Source organism: Suncus etruscus, chromosome 5, assembly GCF_024139225.1.
Source record: "Suncus etruscus isolate mSunEtr1 chromosome 5, mSunEtr1.pri.cur, whole genome shotgun sequence".
Lineage (NCBI taxonomy): Eukaryota > Metazoa > Chordata > Mammalia > Eulipotyphla > Soricidae > Suncus > Suncus etruscus.
Genome location: NC_064852.1, coordinates 63456316 through 63482932, shown reverse-complemented (window position 1 = coordinate 63482932; position 26617 = coordinate 63456316). Strand labels below are relative to the sequence as shown.

At 41.8% G+C, this 26617-nt stretch overlaps 1 protein-coding gene across 1 annotated transcript in view; it reads left to right on the top strand.

Moving 5' to 3' along the window:
* The first annotated feature begins 20895 nt into the window (after positions 1 to 20895).
* C5H2orf76 (chromosome 5 C2orf76 homolog) overlaps positions 20896 to 26617 on the top strand; it is a 34990-nt gene continuing 29268 nt past the window's right edge. The window contains exons 1-2 of the mRNA XM_049773164.1: positions 20896 to 20952; positions 22355 to 22499. Coding sequence (XP_049629121.1) covers positions 20908 to 20952; positions 22355 to 22499 — 190 coding nt within the window. The 5' untranslated portion in view covers positions 20896 to 20907. The remainder of the gene's footprint in view (positions 20953 to 22354; positions 22500 to 26617) is intronic.

Below are 26617 nucleotides of genomic sequence, written 5' to 3'. Positions count from 1 at the left end.
GGGCCAATTAGAGAGGATAGTACATTCTGGTCTACACTGTATTCCAAATGATCTTTTTTTTTTTTTTTTTTGTGATTTTTTTTTTTTTTTTTTGGGTCACACCCGGCAGTGCTCAGGGGTTACTCCTGGCTTCATGCTCAGAAATTGCTCCTGGCAGGCACGGGGGACCATATGGGACGCCGGGATTCGAACCGATGACCTTATGCATGTAAGGCAAACGCTTTACCTCCATGCTATCTCTCCGGCCCCAAAGGACTTCTTTTTTTTTTTTTTTTTGGTTTTTGGGCCACACCCGTTTGATGCTCAGGGGTTACTCCTGGCTATGTGCTCAGAAATCGCCCCTGGCTTGGGGGGACCATATGGGACGCCGGGGGATCGAACCGCGGTCCTTCCTTGGCTAGCGCTTGCAAGGCAGACACCTTACCTCCAGCGCCTCCAAATGATCTTGATAAGAAAGTAGACAAATTTTTCTTGGTAGAAGGCCCTAACCCAGTCCCAGTTTCATAATAGCCAAGTCATGCTCTTTGGCCTACATTTTGCTTCTTTCTCTGCCTAGTGATCCTTTGGCCAAATGGCAACTTTTGTACCTTGCTATCTTAAGTCTTCCTTTGGCCATTTATTTTAGGGCCCAGTCAATTTTTTGATGGATGTGGCTGCAGGTGCATAAAAAGTTTGAGGAGCCTGCCATAGGGATTAGGCTGGCATTCAGTTTTTTTTTTTTTTTTTAATTTGGGCCACACTCAGAGATGCTACTCAGGGATTACTTCTGGCTATATGCTCAGGAATTATTCTCAGCAGGTTCAGGGGAACCATATGCGGTGCTGGGGATTGTCTGTGTGCAAGACAAATGATGGGGGCCGGAGAGGTAGCATGGAGGCAAGGCATTTGCCTTTCATGCAGGAGGTCATCGGTTCGAATCCCAGCGCCCCATATTGTCCCCCGTGCCTGCCAGGAGCGATTTCTGAGCCTGGAGCCAGGAATAACCCCTGAGCACTGCCGGGTGTGACCCAAAAACCACAAAAAAAAAAAAAAAAAAAAAAGACAAATGCCCTACCCCCTACCCTTCTGTACTATCTAGTTCCTGGCATTCAATTTTTTTTTTTTGTTTTTGGGTCACACCTGGCAGTGCTCAGGGGTTACTCCTGGCTCTATGCTAGGAAATCGATCCTGGCAGACTCGGGGGACCATATGGGATGCCGGGATTCGAACCATCGACCTTCTGCATGAAAGGCAAACGCCTTACCTCCATGCTATCTCTCCAGCCCCATGGCATTCAATTTTTTAACATAAAGGAAGTGCTAATAAGCTGGCATCTTGGCACTAATTTTGAGAAGTGAATTTTGGAGCTTATTGAGGTCAGTAGAGTTGTATGAATTTCTTGTTTTGAGGCCACACCTGGCTCTGCACTGAGAAATTACTACTCACTGTATTATCTTAACCTCTTCATTTTATTTTTTATTTAGAATGGGCTTCTGATGACAATTTCTCATTCTTGACTTAGGCTGTATTTGTTGGTGCTTCTGTCTGAAAGAGAATCCTATGAGCCTCACTTCTTAAGCAGGCTGGCAGAAGATGGTGGAGCAGTTTTCAGGCATGCCAAACTGTTCTTTATGCCTGTTTAGAGACTTTGTGGGCTTTTCTGTCTAGGATGTAGGGTTTGGGCTGATTTTTCATCTTTTTTTAGATGAGATGAAAGAAATCCTGTGTGAGAGTCATGCTCTCTTGGGTGGGGGAGGTTCTCTGCTGAAAAGCTGCATTAAAATATTTAATTAATTTTGGGTTTGTGGGCCACACTGCATAGGAGTTATTCCTAGCTGTTTACTCAGGAATCACTCCAGGAAGGTTCAGGGGACCATATGGGACACTGGGGATCAAATCCAGGTCTGGTCCACACAAATACCCATGTATTATTTCTCTTGCCCCCAAAGCTATGTTTTTTTTTTGTTTGTTTGTTTTTTGTTTTGTTTTTCGGCCACACCCAGTGATGCTCAGGGGTTACTCCTGGCTATGCACTCAGAAATAGCTCCTGGCTTGGGGGACCATATGGGACACTGGGGGATCAAATTTCGGTATGTCCAGGCTAGCGTATTCAAGGCAGATGCCTTACTGCTTGCGCCACCGCTCCGGCCCCCCAAAGCTATGTTTTTAAAATCAGGTTTTTCCGTAGTATTGGAAATGAACTCACTTTTATTTTTGTTTTGTTTCTTTTGTTTTGGGCCATACCTGGTGGCACTCAGGTGTTACTCCTGACTCTGCTCTCAGAAATTGCTCCTCGCAGGCTCCAGGGACCATATGGGATGCCAGGAATCAAACCAGGGTCCATCCTGGCTTGGCCGCATGTAAGGCAAATGTCCTACCACTGTGCTGTTACTCAGGTCCCCAAATCACTCTTTGTGCCCCAATCAATGCAAGGTTCTTGGCTCTGTTCTTATCCTTATAGGCAATGGTCACACACTGCAATTATTTTATTATCTTTTTTTTTTTTTTAGGGAGCACACTTTCTGGTGTTCAGGACTTACTCCTATCTCTGCACTCATTCCTGGTGGGCTGAGTGGACCATATGGTATGCCAGGCAATTCTGGGTTGGCTGTGTGCAAAGTAACTACCCTACCTGTGAGACTATGTCTCTGGCCTTGCAGTTTTTTTTTTTTTTTAATTTACAATCAGATTTGCAGATTTGCCTTTTGATAGGAGCCCCTTCATACTATGTAAACCACAAAGGATAGGGGCCACTCTATTTATTGGTTAGTACTCTGTCTCTCAGTGACTGATACTTTTTAGGGCCAAAGTAAAACCAAGTGCTTTTTTTTCTTTTATTTCTTTTTGTTTTGGGGACACACCTGGTAATCGGTGATGCTCAGGGGTTATTCCTGGCTATTCACTCAGAAATCCCTCCTGGCTTGGGGGACCATATGGTATGTCGGGGGTTGAACCCAGGTCTGTCCTGGGTCAGCCACGTGCAGGGCAAGTGCTCTACCACTGTGCTATCACTCCACCCCCCACCAAGTATTTTTTTCTATTTGAACTGTATTCCTTTTGCTTAGCCATGAACTTGGAAACCAATGCAGTCAGTTAGAACTGACTGTAGACAGTGGGCTTATATAAGTGAATGAAGTCTCATACAGAAACCTTGTGATTGTACCACTCCTGGCCTTGGGCACAGAATACCTAATCTGCTAGGAAGAGAGAGGGAACCTGATGAACCAGCCAGGCAGCCTCATCAATCCCACTGGTTGGAACAGAGATCCTTCCAGTTATACCTGGCCCCCACATCAAACTTCACTATAAAGCCAGAAGGGCAGGCTATTTTACAGGCACTGGCAGTGTATGCCCAAAGAATGTGAATCATAGCTTAATATTAAGTTTCTTGGTATAAGCTAAACCTCTAATTTCTTAAGGTAACCTAATCATTAAAAAATGGATTACAAATATAGCCAAGCTTTACTAGGAGGCAAAGGTTAGCATAGTCATAACTGATAAATAACATACTCTGGTATTTTTGCACTTCCTTGGAATGTGACTTTTAATACATGACCCCAGCAAGGCTGGGTGGAGATTTCAGTGATTTTTTGATGAAAGAAGGTTTTGGGAAATGCTTCTGGGGTTGGATTAAAGGGACACGGGCTTTATTGCGTGGGAGGGTGGCAGTTAGTTTTGGAAAGGCTGAGAGAGCAAGGTAGTAAGGGGGAGGGTTTAGCTTTTTTTCTTTTTCCTTTTCCTTTTCCTTTTCTTTTTCTCCTTTGTAACTTTTCCTTTTCTGGGTACATAACTGGTAAGAGAAGACCTGGCAATTGGAAGTTCTAAGATGCCCTGCTGCCCTTATCTTTTGGGTATTCAGAGAGAATAGTAAGTGGGCTATAAAAGAAAGTGGATTTGTGACTCACATGTGGGTGTCTCTCATCTTTCTGGCTCTTTTCTGCTTAGGGGTGGTGTGTGTGTGTGTGTGTGTGTGTGTGTGTGTGTGTGCCTTCTGCATGCAAGGTGAACACCCTACCTTCATGCTATCTCTCTGGCCCCTTCTGGTGAGCATTTTTAACAGTATTCAGCTCTGCAGCATAGCATGATGGGTTTGGTGCTTAGCCTGGCTATACAGAATTGTTTGGCGGACACCAGAATGGTATTCTCGTGTGTGGGTGGTTGGGTATATGCTAGGGATTATCAAGGCTTCACACATGCCAGGCATGTGCTCTGTTACATGGATCATACCCCCAACCCTACAATTTGTCATTCTCTATAAACTCTCATTAGAAATTGCATCTAGGGGCCGGTGAGGTGGCGCTAGAGGTAAGCCTTGCAAACGCTAGCCAAGGAAGGACTGGATTCCATCCCGGCGTCCCATATGGTCCCCCCAAGCCAGGGGCAATTTCTGAGCGCTTAGCCAGGGGTAACCCTGAGCATCAAACGGGTGTGGCCCAAAAATAAAAAAAAAAAAAAAAGAAATTGCATCGAAAAGGGCCTAGAGAAAAGGCACAGAGGCTAGGATGCTTACATTACAGGCAGCAGACCTGGGTTCAGCCCCCAGATCCCCAATGGCCCTCCTTCAAGCCCTGCTAGGAGTGATCCCTAAGGGGAGAGCCAAGGCCACACCCTGGAGGGCAGATATGGCCCTCCATCCCTCCAATAAAGAAGGAATTTCCTGCTCCCACCCTACCCTTAACTTTTTGTTGTTTTGTTAAACTGAGTATTTGATGATATTTAGTAGTAGATGTGGCCATTGACACTAGCAAGGTAAAATTTCAGAACTGAAGAGTTAATAAATTTCTTTCTTTCTTTCTTTCTTTTTTTCTTTTTCTTTTTTTTTTTTTTTTTGGTTTTTGGGCCACACCCGGCAGTGCTCAGGGGTTACTCCTGGCTGTCTGCTCAGAAATAGCTCCTGGCAGGCACGGGGGACCATATGGGACACCTTTGGTCCTGGATCGGCTGCTTGCAAGGCAAACTCTATCTCTTCGGGCCCTTGTGTAGAACTCTTACCTTTGTTATTTTTATTTTTGGTTTTATTAACTTTTGTTTTTGGGCCACACCCAGTGGCACTCAGATGTTACTCCTGGCTCTGCACTCAGAAATCACTTCTGGCAGGCTCAGGGGACTACGTAGGATGTGGGAAATTGAACCTGAGTAGGATGTGGGAAATTGAACCTGAGTCTGTCCCAGGTCAGCCTCATGCAAGGCAAATGCCTTACCACTGTGCTATCTCTCTGGCCCTTTATTAACTGTTTTTGATCCTCTCAAGTGATGGATGCTCAGGCGTCCCCGTAATCTGTAGACCAATAGAGCTGTCCTGGCTGTGCTCAAAGGCCACCATGGCTATGCCTAGCGATTTTCAGGAAACCATGTGGCACTGGAATTGAGTCCAGGATTCCTGCATGCAAAGCACACCCTCTAGCTAATCTTACTTTAAAAACTTGGCATCACCTAATGGTTCTCAGGGTTTATTCCTGGTTCTGTACTCAGGAATCATTCCTGGTGGGGCACTTTTGTAGACCACATGGGATGCTGGGGACAGATCCAGGTCGGCAGTGCAAGACAAATGCTCTGCCTGTTCTATCACTCTAGCCCTGCCATTTAGCCTTTTAAGCCATCTCATCACCCCAGAACTGACTCTTTGTCTTTTTTTTTGTTTGTTTTTGGGTCACACCTGGCAGCGCTCAGGGGTTCTCCTGGCTCTAGGCTTAGAAACTGCTTCTGGCAGGTACGGGGGACCATATGGGATGCTGGGATTCGAACCACCGTCCTTCTGCATCCAAGGCAAATGCCTTACCTCCATGCTATCTCTCCGGCCCCTCTTTGTCTTTTGATGAAGGCCTAAGGCCAGCAGTGAAGAACTTTAGGGGTATTCATGTTTTGTTTTATCATGTTGCCAGGCACTGAGATTTTATGTATGGGACCTATTTTTCTTTTTTCATTTTTCAGGGCTTTGCACATGGCAGACATGCTCTTTACTACTGAGCCAGTCAGCCCTGACTTTATTTTCTTGGATGGAGACTGCCTCAGCTGTTTTTCAGCTCTCAAGGTCTGAACCCTGGTGTGGGAAAGGAGCCAACTGGGGAGTGAGAGCGGTTGGATGCCAGGATTCTTGGTTCTTGACTTGGCTTTCTGTTATCATTCCTTACTCATTTTCCACCCTTCTGTTTTCCCTGCTGAAGATTGGACTCTTAAAAAGTGACCCTGTGTGATCTGTGTATGCTGAGTAGCATCCTTGGCTCTGGTCAGGGTAACCATGGATTTTCTGTTTGTTTTGCTTAGAGAGTGAGGAGGTGTGATGGAGGAAATAGGGGAAATATTTACCATATTTTTTGTACCATAAGATGCAATACCTCCCCTCCCCCAAAGATGGGAGGAATTATCTGTGCGTCTTAAGGAGCAAATGCCTCCAGGATCTGAAGCCTGAGTACAGGAGACTTTTATTCTTTTTTATATTAATGAAAAAGTATAATTTTTTTTCAGTTTGCTGATGTTAAAAAAATGCTAGGTAAATGTGTTTAACTAGCTGTGGACTGGCATATTGTAAATATATTTTAGCTTTGCAAGCTGGTTGTTCCCAGCTACCATCTCCTGAAGTCTTTTTTTCCTTCTTTAAAAACTATGTGCCTCTTATGGTCACGTGCGTCTTATAGAGTGTAAAATACGGCACATGGGAGGGGGTAATTTTACATAAATTTTCTGTTTGTTTTGCTCAGAGAAAGTGGGTGTGGGGATTCTTTTGTTTTTGACATACTTGCCATGCTGCTTAGGGCTTTTTTCTGGTTCTGCAATCAGGAATTACTTTTAGGGTGCTCAGGGGACCATATTGGATGCCAGGGATCACTATACTATTGCTTCAGCCTCTGGAGGGTTATTTTACATGGATTCTCTGTTTATTTTATTTTTCTCAGAGAGAGAGGTGGTAGTGAGGAGAGTGGAGGAAATTTTTACATGGATTTTGTTTGTTTTATTGTAGGGGGGAAAGAGAGTGAGAGAAAGAGGGGAGAGAGAAACAGAGACAGTGAGGCAGAGAGACAGTGAGAGAGAGAATGCTCTGGTAGACAACATGTGTTCGTATGTGTGTGTGTGTGTGTGTGTGTGTGTGTTTTAATTTTAGGGATGGGAACAGGGACCCACATTCAAACTGAATCATACTTCTGAGTTACTTCCTTGGTTCTGTTTCTCCCTCCCTGCATCCCTTCCTTCCTTCCTCAAGCATTTTCATGGACTCTGGAAAGCTTCAAAACTTGATTCTCTGGTTTTGGGATAGTTCTGAAATGGCAGCATGTCCTTGCAAAAGAGGGAGTTCAGATTTTTCCCAGCCACTTAGCTCTTCGTTTCACAGAGGTTGATGGTACACTGAAGTTCCTCATGCTGTGTGTGTTCTGGATATCCAAACTGAGCTATACAAGTTCTTTCCCTCCAGGAACTTGCATACCAGCCCCCAGAGACAGGGAACTTTAGTGTGGCTTTTCCTGGATTGTTTGGTTTTGGGGCCATACTCAGAGGTACTCAGGGCTTACTCCTGTGTCTGTGTTCAGGGATCACTCCTGGCAGTGCTTGGGGGACCATATAGGATGCTGGGGATTGAATGTGGGACAGTCACATGCAAGACAAGTGTACGTATCCACTATATGATATATTCTCCGGCTGCAGGCTGAGTTTTGAATGCTCTCACCTGCATGGTAAGGCAAAAAAAGAAGGGGTGAAGGGAGTGTTTGGTGGAAAGCTGAGAGCAGAGAGGTGTGACAGAGACTCCAGAAGTTTGGCAGAGAAGCAAGCTGGGGCTGGCTTTGCTGCTGGAGACTCGAATGCAAGACAGTCATGGTGGTGACAGATAGGAACAGAGAGATTGGGAGGCGCAGAGTGTGGGAAACTTTGCTGCTGTCTGAGACAAGTTCATACTCATCTGTGTATGTGACCCACTTCTTCTACACTGACTACATTTTGTAAATTTATTCAAAATATGTTAAGGGGGACAGAGACAAGGTACAGCACGAAGGGTGCTTACTTTGTATACTGCTGAGTTTGATTTCTGGCATCCCATATGGTCCCGTCAGCACTGCCAGGAGTAATTTCTGAGTGCAGAGCCAGGAGTAACCTCTGAGCACTGCTGGGTGTGGTTCAAAAACCAAGTCAAACCAAACCAAACCAAAAAACTCAACAAAATGTATTGGCAGTATAGTGAAACTTCTTTATTCTTTAGAGTTTGATAGGCTCTTATATTCTTTCTTTCTCTCTCTCTCTCTCTCTCTCTTTCTCTCTTTCTTTCTTTCTTTCTTTCTTTCTTTCTTTCTTTCTTTCTTTCTTTCTTTCTTTCTTTCTTTCTTTCTTTCTTTCTTTCTTTCTTTCTTTCTTTCTTTCTTTCTTTCTTTCTTTCTTTCTTCCTTTCCTTCCTTCTTTCCTTTCCTTCCTTCTTTCCCTTCCTTCCCTCTTTCCCTTCCTTCCTTCTTTCCCTTCCTTCCTTCCTTCCTTCCTTCCTTCCTTCCTTCCTTCCTTCCTTCCTTCCTTCCTTCCTTCCTTCCTTCCTTCCTTCCTTCCTTCCTTCCTTCCATTCTTCCTTCCATCCTTCCTTCTTTCCTTCTTTTCTTCCTTTATTCCTTTTTTAATTGGTTTTTGGGTCACACCCAGCAGCACTCAGGGTTTACTCCTGGCTCTATGCTCAGAAATCGTCCCTGCCAGGCACAGGGGACCATATGGGATGCCGGGATTTGAACCACCATCCTTCTGCATGAAAGGCAAATGCCTTACCTCCATGCTATCTCTCCAGCCCCTTATATTATTTCTTTGGTGCATTTCTCTCTTTTCATCTTTATATATATATATGTATATATTTTTTAATTTTATTTGGTTTTTGGTTTTTGGGTCACACCCAGCAGCGTTCAGGGGTTGCTCCTGGGAGGCTCAGGGAACCATATGGGATGCCAGGATTCAAACTACTGGCCTTCTGCATGCAAGGCACGCACTTTATCTCCATGCTATCTCTTCGGTCTCCTTTAAGAGTTAACAGAAACTCTGACTTCTTTTTTTGGGGCGTTTCTCTTTATATTTTTTTTTTTTTTTTTGGTTTTTGGGCCACACCCGGTGACGCTCAGGGGTTACTCCTGGCTATGCGCTCAGAAGTTGCTCCTGGCTTGGGGGACCATATGGGACACCGGGGGATCGAACCGCGGTCCGTCCTAGGCTAGCGCAGGCAAGGCAGGCACCTTACCTCTAGCGCCACCGCCCGGCCCCTCTCTTTATATTTTTAAAGAAATAGAATTAGTTTTGTATTAACTTTTTGTTGTTGCTTAATAATACAACTGATAATGCTGCTCTAGTGGCTGCAAATGCTACATGACACCTTCAAATTCTACAATTTTGACACTCCAGAAGGAGCACACCAAATTAGATGAGAAAGTAGCATAGAAGCAATCTAACTTCAATAAACAAAAACAACACAGAGTACTTAACTAGCAACAAATAGCTTAGTAAAGCCTCTGACAATGACTTAATGATCCCATTGTGTAACAATTTTCACAAATTTTCTTTTACTAAAGTATTTTTTGGTAATTCCGTTAGCCATTTAATTGTAGCAAGCAATATAAAATAAACTGTTTTGTGCCTGCAAAGGGGCCGACTTGGTGGGGGGAAAACTGGGGACAATGGTGGAGGAAACATTAAACTGGTGGTGGGCATGATATTGGAACATTGAATGCTAGAAACTACTGTATTGTGAGCAACTTTGCTAACTACAGTGTTTGAATAAAGTACTTTTCAAAATATGAAAAATATGCAACTCTAAATATAAAGGGAAATAACTATTTAGCAATAGCTTAATTAAAAACCACATAATGGAGATTGGAGAATACAGTAGGTATAGTACTTTCCTTGCATGCATTGACCTCTGTGTATCTTTGGTCTCTTGAAGCCCCCTGAACTCTGAGTGCAGAACCAAGAGTTATGAACGTGGGCTGGGTGTGGCCACAAAACCAAACTCAGCCCACGTAACCATTTACTGTCAAAGGTTTTTGTTTATTTGAGTTTCTTTCATATAAAACCATTTTCTTGGATTTCTATTTTTCAGAAATTTCCACTTTTGTCAACATTTGGTAAACACTAAGTGGCATCTGGACCTCTCTTCTTGCCTCTGAAGATCATACATTTTCTATTCGCCTTTTCATTTGCTCATGTACCAGAGCCTTGTTCAGAGTTAGTATCTGTGGGAGGACCTGTGGCTACAAACTTTTATTTTGACTAATTTACTTAATTATTGATTGATGGACATTTAGATGAATTCTAATATTTTTTACCTTCACAAACACTTCATTAAAATAGTTTTTCATGAATTTACATTATTATGTATGTATCTTCTCTTACATTTTTTTTATTATGAAAAGTCTCAGGCATATACAAAAATAGAATAGTATAAGAAGCTGTTAGAAGACTCATAACTTTTTGTAAAATGCACACTCATAATTGTGTTTTCTTTTTCAGAGTGTTTGAATACAAATTTAAGTCATATAATTTCATTAATATGTGCACTATTTTTTTTGTGTGTGTGTGGTTTGTTTTTGGGTCATACCCAGTGGTGCTCAGGATTGATTTCTGGTTCTGTGCTCATGGATTCACTCTAGTGGACTTGGGGGAGGTCATACAGAATACTTTAGATTGAACTCTGGCCTGCTATATGCAAGGCAAGCACTGTACTCTCTCACTACCCTCTGTACTCTCTCTGGTCCCTATGTCTCTATTTTTTTAAGTGAAAGACTCCACAGATGGTGATAAAGTACAGGGATTAAAATGATTGCCTTGCATATGGCCAACTCTGGTTCAGTCTCTGGCATAGTGATCCTGAGCATGGAGGCACGTGTAAGCCCTGAGTACTGCTGGGTGTGACCCAACCCCCTTGCCTGCCCCTCTTTTCCCCCAACTTATATAAAGCACTCCAAAGCAATGTCAAACAAATGTCAAACAGCTGACATTAGTTCCTAATATAATTTCATTTTGGGAGTAGTGTGGGCATTGTGCCCAAGATGCTACCACTGAGCCGCTTCCCACATTGCAGTCATCTAATTTGTGAATCAGAATCCACACTGTATTTAAATGTGGTATTTGTTGACATAGCTCTTTTAAGTATCTTATTTTTTTGGTTTTTGGGCCACACCCGTTTGACGCTCAGGGTTTACTCCTGGCTATGCGCTCAGAAATCTCCCCTGGTGGGCCTGGAGAGATAGCACAGCGGTTTGCCTTGCAAGCAGCCGATCCAGGACCAAAGGTGGTTGGTTGGAATCCTGGTGTCCCCATATGGTCCCCCGTGCCTGCCAGGAGCTATTTCTGAGCAGACAGCCAGGAGTAACCGGTCAGTCCTACACTAGCGCTTGTAAGGCAGACACCTTACCTCTAGCGCCACCTTCCCAGCCCCTTCCTGCTCTTGTGCAAATATTTTGCAAATTTACCTCACTCTTTCCCAATCTCTACCAATATACAAGGATTCTTTGGGGTTTGGAAAAGCTAAAACAGACTTTTGTGAGGGTATTTGATGATATGACACCTCTCTGAGAGAAACTGCTGTTTCATTCTCTTGACTAGTTAAGCCAAGCCAACAATTTGTACTGATATGAATTCTTAGGCCTCTGGCTGAGGATTAGTGGATAGTAGAAAACATGCGTCGAAGCCCTCTGGATCTTTAGCCTCCTTCCTCTTCATTTCCATACCAAAACACAGCAGTGATATTTCTCTGCCATTTTCTTTACTTGTATATTTATTATTAATGGCACATGCTCCTGTTCATCATCCTGAATATGTATGAGTTTCTTTACCCAGAACCTTGTCCCTCTCCTTAGAGCTGTTCTCTATATGATACTGGTAGATACCTTCCCCATCTGAAATTGTTTTCCTGCCAATAAAGCTGCTCTTTCATTCAGTTGTTCCTGTGCGGTTTTTAGAAGACATCCTTTCCCCAATTTCACCAGTAGTAAGACCCTGCTTGAGTTCAGTTCACTCTCAGTCAGGAAACTGACACAGAAAATCCATGGTCTGTACTCTGATTCCAGTACCTCTCCAGATGTTGTCTTTGTTACGAGTAAATATGCATTTCTGTTTGCATGTGTATTTAGTTTTATGCAATTTTATCACATGTGTATATGTATAGATACAGTTTATTATGTATGGGCAACACCAAGTCAGATAACTACATTCATATTATTAGGATTGTTCTTGCTTCCCTTCTGTAGCCACAACCACTTGCTTTTCCACCTCTTTCCCTACCTCAGCAATATCTACCTGTTAGACCAGAAAATGGTGTAGTGGCTTTGACTACTACCTGTCCTGCAAATCAGTTAGGGTCATGAGTGTTAGTTAGGGTCACAAGTTGTGTTTTAAATTATAATGTACTGTCTAATGTCCACATGTCTGGGTAAGGTCTTTCTTGGCCTGGCACGGCCAGGCACCTTTAGCCCCTTTGGTGGACGGGTCTGAAGACGCAGGATAATGGTGGAGAAATAATCGCAAGCAGTCAGTTGAAGTTTTATTAGAGACAGTTAGGTTTATTCTATGGCCCTGTCTGCCACGTGCAAGATTCTGCGCATGTTTGCCTAACTCTTCTCTTCCTCTCAGGAACTCTCTGTCTCCCTTTCAGCTGCTCTCCATGCTTCCTAGCAGCCCCCTTCCCCCACCCACAGCTGGAACTTTTTATTTATTTTTTAATTTTTATTTTTACCAAAGTGGATTACAAATCTTTCACAGTAATATTTTAGGTACATAGCGACATTGAATCAGGGGCATTCCTACCACCGATGTTGTCCTCCCTCTACCCCTGTTCCTAGTATGCATCCATATCCCCCTCCTTTACCCACCTGGCTGTTAGTATAAGTGGTCCCCTCTGTGTCTAGCATGCTGTAGATTGGGTATCCATTCTGTTGTCATTGGCTTTAGATTTGGTATTTAAGTCCGATTATTTTTTTTTATTTCTACTTTATGTTCATACGACTGTCTAGTCTTGGTACCCTTCATTTTTCCCCCATCAATTTGTGAGACGGAATAAGATGGTATAAGTTATGTGGTTCTGTTTGAAGGAAAGAAAAAATAAATAAAATGGGGCAAGAATCAAACAAAGCGAAAAATGGGAGGAGTCCTTCTAGAGTCTATTAATATCAATTTAAGAGAAGAAAGGGAAAAAGGAAGAAAAAATAACAATAATAAAAAAATCAAAAATCTCAAAAAGACCACAGCAACAAAGACAACAACCACACAATAATCACGGAACTGAAATAAAAACAAAACAAAGCACAAAAAAGAAAACTCACGAAAACAAACAACAACAAAAACAAAACTAAAAAATTAATTTGGGGAGACTAGAAAGGAAATTCCCTTGGCCTAAGAGATACAGGGTTTCTCTGCCCTTGAAGTATACTGTCATGGGAATAACTTTAGGTTCCATACATGTTCTTTTACTCTCCCCTAGGTCATTTTGTGGTGTCTGGAAACTTTCCGCTCCACCATGGATGATAAAATCATTCTTCTGTATCTAGAGATCTTGGTATTTGCACAGGCCGAAGGATGGAGCCTAGGATGGAGTGTTTCTTTATGGTTCTAGGAGTTCTGTTCCATCACTGTTGTTTTAATCAGTCTTCTGTAGTTGGTGGTCTTGGTTTTTGACCTGATCCTAGAATGAAGCATAGGCATACTGAAAATGGGGAAATTTTACGTAAAGAAACAAGCTCTTATCTACTAGGGATAAGAACTCATACACTTTACAGTACAGGGGCACCTCCCACCTTGAACATATGTCATGTGGTCCCAACTTAGACTCCATGTGATTAGACAGTGACCATCCAACCATGAACCCTAGATCTCAGACAGAACTGACACAGCTCTGAACAACAGCTTCAGGAACCAAACTCCCTCTGGGACATTCTTTTTTTCTTTTTTCTTTTTTTGTTTTTTGGGCCACACCGGCGGTGCTCAGGGGTTACTCCTGGCTGTCTGCTCAGAAATAGCTCCTGGCAGGTACGGGGGACCATTTGGGACACCGGGATTCGAACCAACCACCTTTGGTCCTGGATCGGCTGCTTGCAAGGCAAACACAGCTGTGCTATCTCTCCGGGCCCTCTGGGACATTCTTAATACTGCTTTGACACCAACATGTGCCGATTCTGATATGACATCCTGACAATGAGGAAATGGTAACAACTTGATCCAAGAGCAGGTTGTCTTACCTTACCACCTATTGAAATCAGAGGGCATGTCATTCTTTGATTTGTACAAAAGTCAACCATGACTGGGCAGATCTTATCCTGGGACCAATAAAAAACCCCAGTCTAGGCCTTGGCCTATGATCTGTACAACAACCAAGATCTCAAATTCCAGAGATCTGACTGAGACAACTGCAACCGAGCAGATCTGGAAACATAATGAAAGACCTTTTATTCTTTATCCCAAACCACAGACCCCTCCCAGGTGTGGGTGGATCTGATCATCCAGGTGAGAATAACATTTCAATAGAAAGCTTAGGGCAGTGGGGTAGGGATACCTCACAACAAGTCAATTAAGTCACTCTTCCCCCAGCACCTACCCAGAATTGCCACGTATGCTTACTGCACTGCAACCAAGTGTGTGCAATCACCACAAATGAATGTGACTCTCAGGCTAGTATCACAACTTAAAAGACATTAAACACCAGGGCCAGGAAGTGTGACCCCTTGCAAAGTCAGATTTGGCACCAAAGAAACCCCTGGAAAGCTCTTCAACGAGAACCTGCATACCTCAGCTGAAGAGTGCAAACTTTGCTGAGTGTGTTAGCTTGTACAACTAAAGGAGTACAAACCTTAGTACTGCAGCTGAGTGTGTTAGCAGTCCTACTGAGCGCCACAGCTCCGGTGCAGATGTGACCTCCAGTCATCACAGCAACAATGAGAACAAAAAGAAATTGAAAAAAATCATACACACATAAGTAATCATACACTCTTCTCTGTTCTCCTGTATTATTTCACTATATTTCTTTCTGTAATATTTCACTGTGATATAGTAAATGGAGTTAAATCATATATTTTCAATAATTTGGAATTTTTCACTCAGTTTATTCTATTATATTTTTTTAAATTTTAAATTTTAGGGGTTTGGGCTGCATTTGGTGGCAGTTCGAAGCCCAGTGCTTGGTGGATACTACCAATAGATGCTGGAGGTCAAACCAAGTTTCTCGAATGCAGGCTTCTAGCATGCAAAGCATGGGCTCTAGCCCAAAGAGCTTTCTCTCTTGTTCCAGGTTAATTCTTTTTTTATTTTTTTTATTTTTTTATTTTTTTATTTTTTTGGTTTTTGGGCCACACCCGGCATTGTTCAGGGGTTACTCCTGGCTGGCTGCTCAGAAATAGCTCCTGGCTGGCACAGGGGACCATATGGGACACCAGGATTCGAACCAACCACCTTGGGTCCTGGATCTGCTGCTTGCAAGGCAAACACCACTGTGCTATCTCTCCGGGCCCTTATTTCATTTTTTAAAAATGAAATTGATATTTGTTAGTTTATTTAACCTTGCTCATCTCACACTCCAAATAAAAGATGTTATTTTATTATTTTTTAATTTTGGGTCCACACCCGGCAGTGCTCAGGGGTTACTCCTGGATGTCTGCTCAGAAATAGCTCCTGGCAGGCACGGGGGACCCATATGGGACACCGGGATTCAAACCAACCACCTTTGGTTCTGGATCGGCTGCTTGCAAGGCAAACGCTGCTGTGCTATCTCTCCGGGCCCATCCAGGTTAATTCTTTTGATAAATCAAGATTGTTATGTAGATCACTTATTTCTTCGAATTATTGTGTACATCCCACCACTTATTTGACCGTTCACCTATTGAGTGATTTCCAGTTTATGAATATTACATATGAATATGCTGTGAACATTCATATGTAAGTTTTGGTTGAGCAACAGGTTTTCACCTTTCTGGCATAAGTGCCCAGTAGAATGAATGACTAGGGTGTATAATGAGTCGTGTTCATTTTTTGGTGAGAAATTGCCATACTCTTTTCTCAGGTGGCTATACTATTTAAAGAATAAGATATTTAGTTTCTCTACCAGGGGTCTCAAACTCGCGGCCCGCGGGCCGTTTGCGGCCCTCCGTACATTTTGTGGCCCTGTCCTAGAGGAATCTTTTTTTGTTTTGTTTTGTTTTAGTTGTTTGGGTCACACCCCCCAATGTTCAAGGCTTACTACTGACTTTGCACTCAAGGATCACCCCGACTTTGCCTTCTGCGGCCCCCAGGTAAATTGAGTTTGAGACCCCTGCTACACCCTCCCTAACATTGTTTCACTATTTCATTTTAGCTATATTGACAGGTGATGTAAATGGAGATCTTTAAGTCTATCATTTTGAGTACTTTTTAGCTTTTTTTTTTTTTTTTTTTTTTGGGTTTTTGGGTCACACCCGGCGGTGTTCAGGGGTTACTCCTGGCTGTCTGCTCAGAAATAGTTCGAACCAACCACCTTTGGTCCTGGATCGGCTGCTTGCAAGGCAAACGCCGCTGTGCTATCTCTCCGGGCCCAGCTATTATTTTTGTATGAAGAATTTTCAACAGCTATTTGGTAACTTTAAAATACAGTCTGTATAAGAAAGGGATACATATCTATCTCTTCTTATCTGGCACACCCTCACCTTAGTAGTCAGCTCTAAGAAAAACAAATGTGAAACTTTAGAGATAGTACAGTGTGCAGAACACTTACCTTGCATTCAGAAATCTATCTTGAAAATATAGTCGCAAAAAAATAATCAAAAAAGAAAGGAACTTGGGGCTGGAGTGATATCACAGCAGCTAGGGTGCATGCAGCCAACCTGGGTTTGATCCCCAGCACCCCAGCACTCCTGAGCTTGCCAGGAGAAATTTCTGAGCCCAGAGCTAGGATTATCCCTTGGGAATACTACTGGGCATGGACAACAACAACAACAACAACAACAACAACAACAAAAGGAACTTGGGGCCACAATGATAAAACAATAGGAAGAGAGAGGGCTTGCCTTGCACATGGCTGATTGTGGTTCAGTTCTTGGCATTTCATATTGACCTCTGAGCCTGTCAGGAGTGACTCCTGAATGCTGAGGCAAGAGTAAACCCTAAGCACCACTGGCTGTGACCCAAAAGCAAAAACAAGGATATCAGTGGCATTAATTTTTATTTATTTTTCAGACTGAGGTAGTCACCTTTTAACTCACTTAACTTTTTTATTTTTATTATGTTTTTGTTTTTGGATCACACCCGGCAGCTCTCAGAGGTTACTCCTGGCTCTGTGCTCAGAAATTACTCCTGGCAGGCTTGTGGGACCCCTGTGCTATCTCTCTTGCCCAGTGGCACTAATTTTTAAAATGTAAAGGAGGAATGGTACAAAATTAAAAGAAATGTGCAGATGAGTTCTCTGTTAATTTTCAGAACAATGATTTGTAAAGTTCTGTTTACAAAATATTTTTATGGGGAATTTATCCAGGTGTTGTCATACTCCTATGTTATACACCAGGATTAATTCTAATGGGCCTTGAGGGCCACCAGAAACACATTTTGCAATGCCCAAAGATGTTCTGGCTTTTGGAGCCATCTTTCTGGACCTCCAAATGCCACTGTGATATACATTAAATTTTCTAGAGTCTATTTCTGAGTTTTCACTTGCATTTCATTGATTTGTCTGTCTTATTCCTTCAGATCACAGTGTTAATCATATAGCTTATTATTTCAAATCTTTGTAACTAGTTTTGTAAATATATGGAATCAACTAAGATTATATATACATATAATACATTGCTATTGTCTTCCTGACTATTCCTTTGTATTTTAAAATTAATGCCACTGATCCCTTTCTTCCTTTGTTTTTTTGATAGCTTACATAAAACCATATTTTAACTATATTTTTCCAGATGGATTTTAGAAATATTTATAAGTTCCCTAAAATCCTTTCATATTCTGAATAAGGCTTTATTTCTAAGTTTAGGGAATATTGGTTTCTTTTTATTTGTTGGGGGAGAGGCTTCACACTTGTTGGTGTTCTGGACTTATTCCTGACTATGGTGAGGGCAGTGTTCAGGGAACCATAAGTGGTGCTGGGGAACAAACCAGGATTACCTAGGTGCAAGGCAAATGCCTCACTTATCTCTGACCTTGGAATAATTGATTTGTTGTTGTTTGGGGGCCACACTTGGCAGCGCTCAGGGGTTACTCTGATAAGGAGTCATTCCTGGTGGTGCTCTGGGGACCATATGTGATGCCAGGGATTGAACTGGGTTGGCTGAATGCAAGGCAAATGACCTACCTGCTGCGCTATTGCTCTGGCCTCGGGAACTGATTTTTTTTTAAAATATCTTTAAGCTTTTATAGTTAAGAATACCATTTCACTTATTAGAATGTTTTTTTGTCCTTGAAAATACTTTATTAAATTATTCCCGTTTATTGTTTTTAACTTCTCTGTCTCTTCATTTGAGTAATGCCATTAAACTTTAATTGGATTTTTTTAAATGTAGATCATTAATATTGACATTCTGTCAGCCTCCCTAAGTAGCAAGTTGTATTTCCCAATGTTACTAAGGCAAATCAGCTTCAAAGGCAAAACAGTAACTATTACTATCAGTAGTAACTTAAAAATTACAGCACATTTTTGATGAAGGTCATAATATATACATACAGTGCTGACCAAAATTAGATAAATGCAAATATGGAATTTTAAATGGGAGATTTCAGCTAGTTAAGTGTGACATTTGAGTAGTATTTTATTAAGTTTCGGGATTCGGGGAAGCCTATAATTATAAAAGTTTGCCTGCATGTTCCAGCCTGCCAGATCTGGATCATTTGTTATGATTCATAGCATTGCTCTTCTGAGGTATTTGCCACCTACATAAGTGCCTTCATGTTCAAACCTGTTTTATTCCTACTGGACTATTCAGATGTAGCTGCTTTTTATGACGATTTTGTCATGTGAAATCCAAATAGATGTAGCAGTTAAAAGATAGAGTTGATATTTAAGTTGGGTCTATCTAGCTCTGAGCTTTTTGAAACATGGACTGTTTTCTGTGCCTTTCTAAGCACTACTGGGTGTGTGTATGTAAGCCTTATGGTTCTTTGGGGAAATAGGTAGGAGGAGAAAGAAATGGCCAGAAAGGCAACAAACCTGTTTAGTTGCTTCTAAAATACAGAAGGATTTTATAATAATCTTTTCTCAGAAGTAGTTTGTATTTAATAGTATATTTTTAATTGTAATTTAGTAGATATCTGCTGACCACTATTCTAGGATCAGAATTTTTTTTGCGGGGGATGGGGGTGGTGGGGGAGGGAGACACCTTGAGGTGAATGGTAGGCCAGGCTTACTCCTGGCTCTGTTCAGGGATCATTCCTAGTGGTGCTCAGGGTGCTGGAGCTTGAATTAGGGGGGTTGGCTGCAGGCAAGGCAAGCACCTACTTTCTTGCTAGTCTAGATCGGAATAATTTAGAAGCATTATAAATCAGGTTTAGTAAGAAATAGTCTGTAAACTGGGGCCAGTGAGGTGGCACTAGAGGTAAGGTGTCTGCCTTGCCAGCGCTAGCCAAGGAAGGACCACGATTCGATCCCCCGGAGTCCCATATGGTTCCCCCAAGCCAGGGGCAATTTCTGAGCGCTTAGCCAGGAGCAACCCCTAAACATAAAATGGGTGTGGCCCAAAAAAAACAAAAAACAAAAACAAAAACAAAAAAAAGAAATAGTCTGTAAACTATCAGAGATCATTGAAAGTTTTGTTAACTTATTGTCATGAACTAAGCAAGATTACATAGTGAATCCTCACCTTATTTAAGAGAAAAAAATTCAGTTCCTTTAGAAGCACTCATTTAATTAGACTAATTATACCAGGCATACTAATGTAATAGCAGATTGTTTTATACATTAAAACAGTTCCAGGGCTGAGGAGATAGCACAGCGGCGTTTGCCTTGCAAGCAAGGACCTAAGGTGGTTGGTTTCAATCCCGGCGTCCCAAATGGTCCCCCATGCCTGCCAGGAGCGATTTCTGAGCAGATAGCCAGGAGTAACCCCTGAGCACTGCCGGGTGTGACCCAAAAACCAAAAAACCAAAACCAAAAACAAAAACAAAAAAAACAGTTCCAACTTTTCAATTAATAAATTTTTAATTTAATCACTGTGAGATAGATACAGTTACAAAATTGCTAACCCAATGGTCCTCAAACTACGGCCCTCGGGCCACATATTGTATTTATTCCCATTTTGTTTTTTCACTGCTAAATAAGATATATGCAGTATGCATAGAAATTTGTTCATAATTTTTGTTTTTACTATAATCTGGCCCTCCAGCAGTCTGAAGGACAGTGAACTGGCCCCCTGTTTAAAAAGTTTGAGGACCCCTGCACCCTTCCTGCTTCTATGCTAGATAATTTTCTTTTCTCTCTCTCTTTCTCTCTCTTTCTTTCTTAGGCACTGTGGTTTGCAATATTGTTACTGAAGGAGTATCATGTATCTCTCTTTGCCTCTTTTTAGAATCCAGTTTCTATCCAGAGTGAGCATTTCCAACTATCATTGTCATAGCGGTCCCTTCTCTGTCCTAATTGCATTCTCCCCTCTTTGGCAAGCTTTGTGGTTCTTTCTAGGCATCAGTCTCTTTAATCATAGTGCTTGCACACACTTAGCATAGTATCTCAGGAACTGAACATTTTGTTGAGGGAGCAGAGATCATTTGTAGCATATGGGGCAATTCAAGGGCCCAAATTCTTGGCTTCTGGCCTGCAAGACTGCTTTCTACTAAGCTACATGTTTGCACTCCACTGTATTATTTGTGAAATGCCTCTATGTTGACGTATAACATTCTAGCTTATTACTATTGCTGGAATGTTCCATTGTTGGATTATGGCATAATTTGCTACTTAGTCTCCTATTCATTGTCATTTAGTTGTTCCCAATTTTTACATTTACCAGATTGCTAATAATTGTGTTTTTACAGTTCTCCTGAATGTATACAAGTACTCTACCTGGACTAAAATTGCTAGATAGAAAGGTATGTATCTTTTCAGTCTTATAAAACAAAACAAAACAAAACAAAAAACCCACCAAAAACTTGAAATAGCTGGTGACAGAGGACCATATATGGTGCCATAGCTCAAACCAGGAAGCTGCATGCAAAACAATTGTTTTAACCCCTGAACTTATCTCTCCAGCTCCATACATTAAAATTTTGTATTTGGAGATGGGAGTTCGCTGTATTCAAGGTTTACTCCTAGGTTTGTCCTCAGAGCCAACTACTAATGATGTTTGGGAGACTATTAGGCAGTTCTGGGAGTTGAACAGGGATTTGTACAAGTTAAGCACCTTGTCCCTTATACTACCTCTTCAACCCCCATAATGTTATTTTAAAATAAAATTTTTGTGACCCCCCACATTAAGTCACATCACCCATATGGTCACAGTGTAAAAAACTAGGACTAGTATGTACATTTAGAGTAAAATCAACTTAAAGAAACTCAACAATAATGTGAATGATGAATAATCACATGACATATAATTAAATCATCTCTGAATTCTGACAGCATCTGGGAGATTAAAATGCTTCCTGAGGGCAAGAGAGATAGTACAGCAAGTAGGGTTCATTCCTTGCATGATTTCCAGCACCATGATGGTTATCCCCCGAGCCCTGTCTGGAGTTATCCCTGAGCACAGAGCCAGGAGTAAGACCTGCACACTACCAGGTGTGACAGCACCCCTCACCTCACAAAAAAAGAAAATATAAAAATAAAATGCAACCTGTTGAGAGTCAATTGTGATTTATTTTGTGTGTGTGACTGTGCCAGGGATAGAACATAGGATTCTACAAAACCAAGGCAAGTTCCCTGCCATTGAGCTACATCCTGAACCCTGAGATGACTGTTGTTATTATATTTTACTTATTTTTTTTATTTGGGGGAGGTCACACCTGGCAGTGCTCAGGGCTTTCACCTGGCTCTGCCCTTTTGGATCACTCCTGGTGGTACTTGGGGACTATATGTGGTACTAGGAATTGTATGTAGTCCTGGGCGCTATCTCCTGTGCTGTCAATCTGACCCCGACTGTTGTTATTTTAATGTGCAAGTGAAGGGAGCAGGTCCAGAGCAGTCAGTGTATGCCTCTTGCATGTGTATGCAGCCATGCTTCCTCACATCCATGCTCACATTCTATGCTGTCACGTGTCCATCTGTACTCAACATCTTTCTGTCATTCAGAAGAGCTATGACAGATGTCTAGGAGCACAGTGGGCAGGTGGCACTAACCTTGAGATCCTAATGAATATTCAGGAAACTTGATTTGGGGGTCCTCTGTCATAATTATCAAGGGTGGATGAGGTGGTGTGGGTGCAGGAGAACTGCACATGGAAGTGCAGGCTTGGGGAGTCACCGAGGATTAACTATTCTTATATCCCTTGTCAGGTAGTTCTCCACATGGCTTCAGAAGGAGTGACCGTTACAGTCCGCCTCATCCGCTCATTTGAGCATCGAAACTTCAAGTCTGTAGTTTATCACAAAGTTAACTTGGACCAAACTGTAAAGGAATTTATAGTGTTTCTTAAAAAAGGTATGAGATATTTTTTACCTTTTTTATTAGTATTTGGGAAAAATAATTGATTGATACATTAATAATCTTTCCAAAAATATTTCAGAAGGTATTTATTTAGGTTTTAAGCCAGGCCTGGTCACTACTGGAAGTTCTTCCCACAGACTCACTTCCTGTGTGTGTCCCTTCCTCAGAGATGAGTGTCATCCAGTTGGCTCCTTCCCCTCTTATTTAAGATTTAAAAACTCTCAGGTCTGGGTTTGCTGATAACAAGCTTATTTGAGAGGTTATAGGGTGTGGTATGTAGAGAATAATACCTATTAGGCTTGGGTGTTCAGCTTCTATGTGATCAGCCAGGAAATCAGGAGACTATCTGATGCTCAGAGAATTGATGAACTATTTGGAAGGACTTCATCATTTTCAATATATAGTGAGTGGGGAATCTGTCTTTATTTTGATAGACTCCAGATGGTTTTGCTTTGTTTTGTTTTAGGGCCACTTTAGGTGGTACTCAAAGTTTATTTCTGGCTCTGAACTTAAGAATTAATCTTGGCAGTGCTCAGAGGCTGGGCCATATGGGATGCCAGGGATTGAACTTGGGTCAACTGCAAGGCAGATACCTTCCCATTGTACTATTGCTCTGCCACCTCCTACCCCCACCAGTGGGTTTCTAAACTCAGTATTAAATTATTGGTGTCCTGAGCATCCACACTGGGATAAAAACTGTTTAGGGCAAATTTGCATCTGGAACAATATATAGATAGTATTGTACCACTCATGATTCTTATGATTTTTGATAAAGATAACACTTATAAAGCCAACTGTATTTTTTGCATATAATTTTACTTTTTTATCTTTATTTAAGCACCATGATTACAAACATGTTTATAGTTGGGCCTCAGTCATAGAAAGAACACCCCCTCCACCAATGCAAATTCCCACCACCAATGTCCCCATTCCCCCTCTCCCCCACCCCCTGCCTGTATCCCAGACAGGCGTTCTACTTCTCTCACTCATCAACATCGTCATGGTAGCTTTTAGTTTAGTCATTAATCTAACTGCATTCACCACTCTTTGTGGTAAGCTTCATATCAATGAGCCAGTCCTTCTGACCCTCATCTCTATTATTACAATAATGTCTTTTATTTTTCTTTATCATTTTTCCCCATTTCTTCCAGGATCTCATGTTTTGTGGCATAGAGTTTCTCTAAGAAGTCTCTGATTATCCTTTGGATCTCTTTATTATCTGTAGTGATCTCCCCCTTTTTATTTCTAATCTGGTTTATTAAGTTTCTCTCTCTCCCTTTCTTTTTGTTTTTCTTTTGTTTTTTTGGCCACACCTGTTTGATGCTCAGGGGTTACTCCTGGCTAAGTTCTCAGAAATTACCCCTGGCTTGGGGGGACCATATGGGACGCAGGGGGATGAACCGCAGTTTATTAAGTTTCTCTCTCTCCCTTTCTTTTTTTTTTCCTTTTCGTTTTTTGGCCACACCTGTTTGATGCCTTGGCTAGCGCTTGCAAGGCAGACACCTTACCTCTAGCACCACCTCGCTGGCCCACTCTCTCTCCCTTTCTTTTTAAGTTTTTTTTTTTTTTTTTTTTTTTTTTTGGTTTTTGGGCCACACCCGTTTGGCACTCAGGGGTTACTCCTGGCTATGTGCTCAGAAATTGCCCCTGGCTTGGGGGGACCATATGGGACGCCGGGGGATCGAACCGCGGTCCTTCCTTGGCTAGCGCTTGCAAGGCAGACACCTTACCTCCAGCGCCACCTACCCGGCCCCTCTTTTTAAGTTTTGCTAGTGGTTTATCAACCTTGTTTATTTAAAAAAAAAAAAAAAAAAAAACCAACTTTTGCTTTTGTTGATCTTTCAGATTGTTTTTTGGGTTTCCACTTCATTGATTTCTGCTCTAAGCTTTGTTATTTCCTTCTGCCTACTTACTTTGGGTTCATTTTGTTGATCATTTTCTGTTTTTATAAGCTGTGTCATTAAGTATTTATGTAGGCTCCTTCTTCCTTCCTAATGTGTGCCTCCAACTTTGATTTTGAGTCTGTGTTTGTTCTGACTATTCAGATGTGTTTCTTGTAGGCAGCAAAATGTTGGATCCAGCCTTTTGATCCATTTTGTCACTCTGTCTCTTAACTGGTGCATTTGGCCCATTGAATTTGAGAGAGATAATTGTCATGGGATTTAGAGCCATCTTTGTGTAGAAGTTTGATGTGTCTTTAGGCCTGTCTTGTCTTAAAGTATACCTTTCAGTTTATTTTATTTTATTTTTTTTTTGCTTTTTGGGCCACATCCGGTGACGCTCAGGGGTTACTCCTGCCTATGTGCTCAGAAATCACTCCTGGTTTGGGGGCCACATGGGATGCTGGGGGATCGAACCACAGTCCATCCTAAGTTAGTGGGTGCAAGGCAAATGCCTTACTGCTTGTGCCACCACTCCAGCCCCCAGTTTATCTTTTTTTGTTTTGTTTTGTTTTGGACCACACCCGGCAGTGCTCAGGGGTTACTCCTGGCTATCTGCTCAGAAATCGCTCCTGGTAGGCACAGGGGACCATATGGGATGCTGGGATTGAAACCAACCACCTTAGGTCCTGCCTGGGCTGGCTGCTTGCAAGGCAAACGCTGCTGTGCTATCTCTCCGGCCCCTCCCAGTTTATCTTTTAAGGCTGGTGTTGAGCCTATAAATTTTTTTTTCGGGCCACATCCATTTGATGTTCAGGGGTTACTCCTGGCTAAGTGCTCAGAAATTGCCCCTGGCTTGGGGGGACCATATGGGATGCAGGGGGATTGAACCGAGGTCCTTTTCCTTGGCTAGCGCTTGCAAGGCAGACACCTTACCTCTAGCGCCACCTCATCGGCCCCGAGCCTATACATTTTCTGAGCTGCAGTTTATCCATGAATAAAGCCAACTTTTATATTGTTTTTAAACTTTGTCATAATTTCAAACAGAAAAGTTGAAATGCTGAACAAAGAATTCCTGAATGCCCTTCAAGGAAATCTAGCAAATTTATATTTGTTACATTGTTTTTTTGGGGAGTGATGGGGGTTGCCCCTAAAGATGTTTGGGGGTAGATCTTGTGTGCCAAAGGTTAAACCCAGTGATGCAAAGCCAATGATCAACCACTGAACTCTGCCCCGCTTTTCCTTTTGGAACCACTTAGAAGTGAAAGTCATAATTAAAAACTAATTTTCTTTATTTGCTTTTGGAAGAAACAGAAGAGGACACTAGGAAATGGAAAAATATTTCATGTTCATGGAAGGAGAATTTAGTATAGCCTCCATCAAAATTTAAATGATATTCTTCAAGGTCTTAGAACAGATTTTGCTACAATTTATATGTATTTGGGTTGCAGTATTCACCAGGAGATTTTCTCCGTTAGTTGTGGTGTTCCTGAGGGGTCATTGTGGTGCGAACACATTTGCTCTCTATAGTTTGGGCTATGGCTATAATACTTGCTCATCATTTTAATTTTGGTGCTTGTCAGGGGCATGCTTCTACTGCAATGCTCACACATACCTGACTGACTGGGAATTTTGTACTAAGCACAAACAGCAGAGCAGCTAGGATCATTCTCAGTGCATGTTGGTGGGCTGTCCCAGACTGTGCTCAGAACTTAATGCTGGCATTGCCTCATGGATCACTCCTGGTAATACTCAAGGGACCACATGGGGTACCAGGGATCGAAACTGAGTCAGCCACATACCTACCAGGCAAGTGACTTCAAAATTGTACTATCTCATTTCACTTTTTTTCCCCATTAGGTGCTTGTACTTTCTCTAAAAGGTTTCAAAGTAGTCCTAGCACCAAATAGTACGTTATGACTAGTGCCACATCTATATTTTAGGCTTTTACTGTGCTGTAAAATATTATTCTATTACTCATTATTTTAATAGGTTTACAGACTTTATTGATTTTTCTACTGAAATGTGGGTTTTAACATTTCAGACTCATCTGTGCAATCCATTGCAACTTAATACATACTAAGTTGCCTTGTTTTTCGATTGAACATAATTCATATTTTCACGAAATAGTTTAAAATTCTATGCTTAATTAATGGTTTCAAGTTTTTTATAGAACAATTAATTTTTCTATATGTCTATTATGGAGACCTAATTTAATCCATTAAGTCTTAT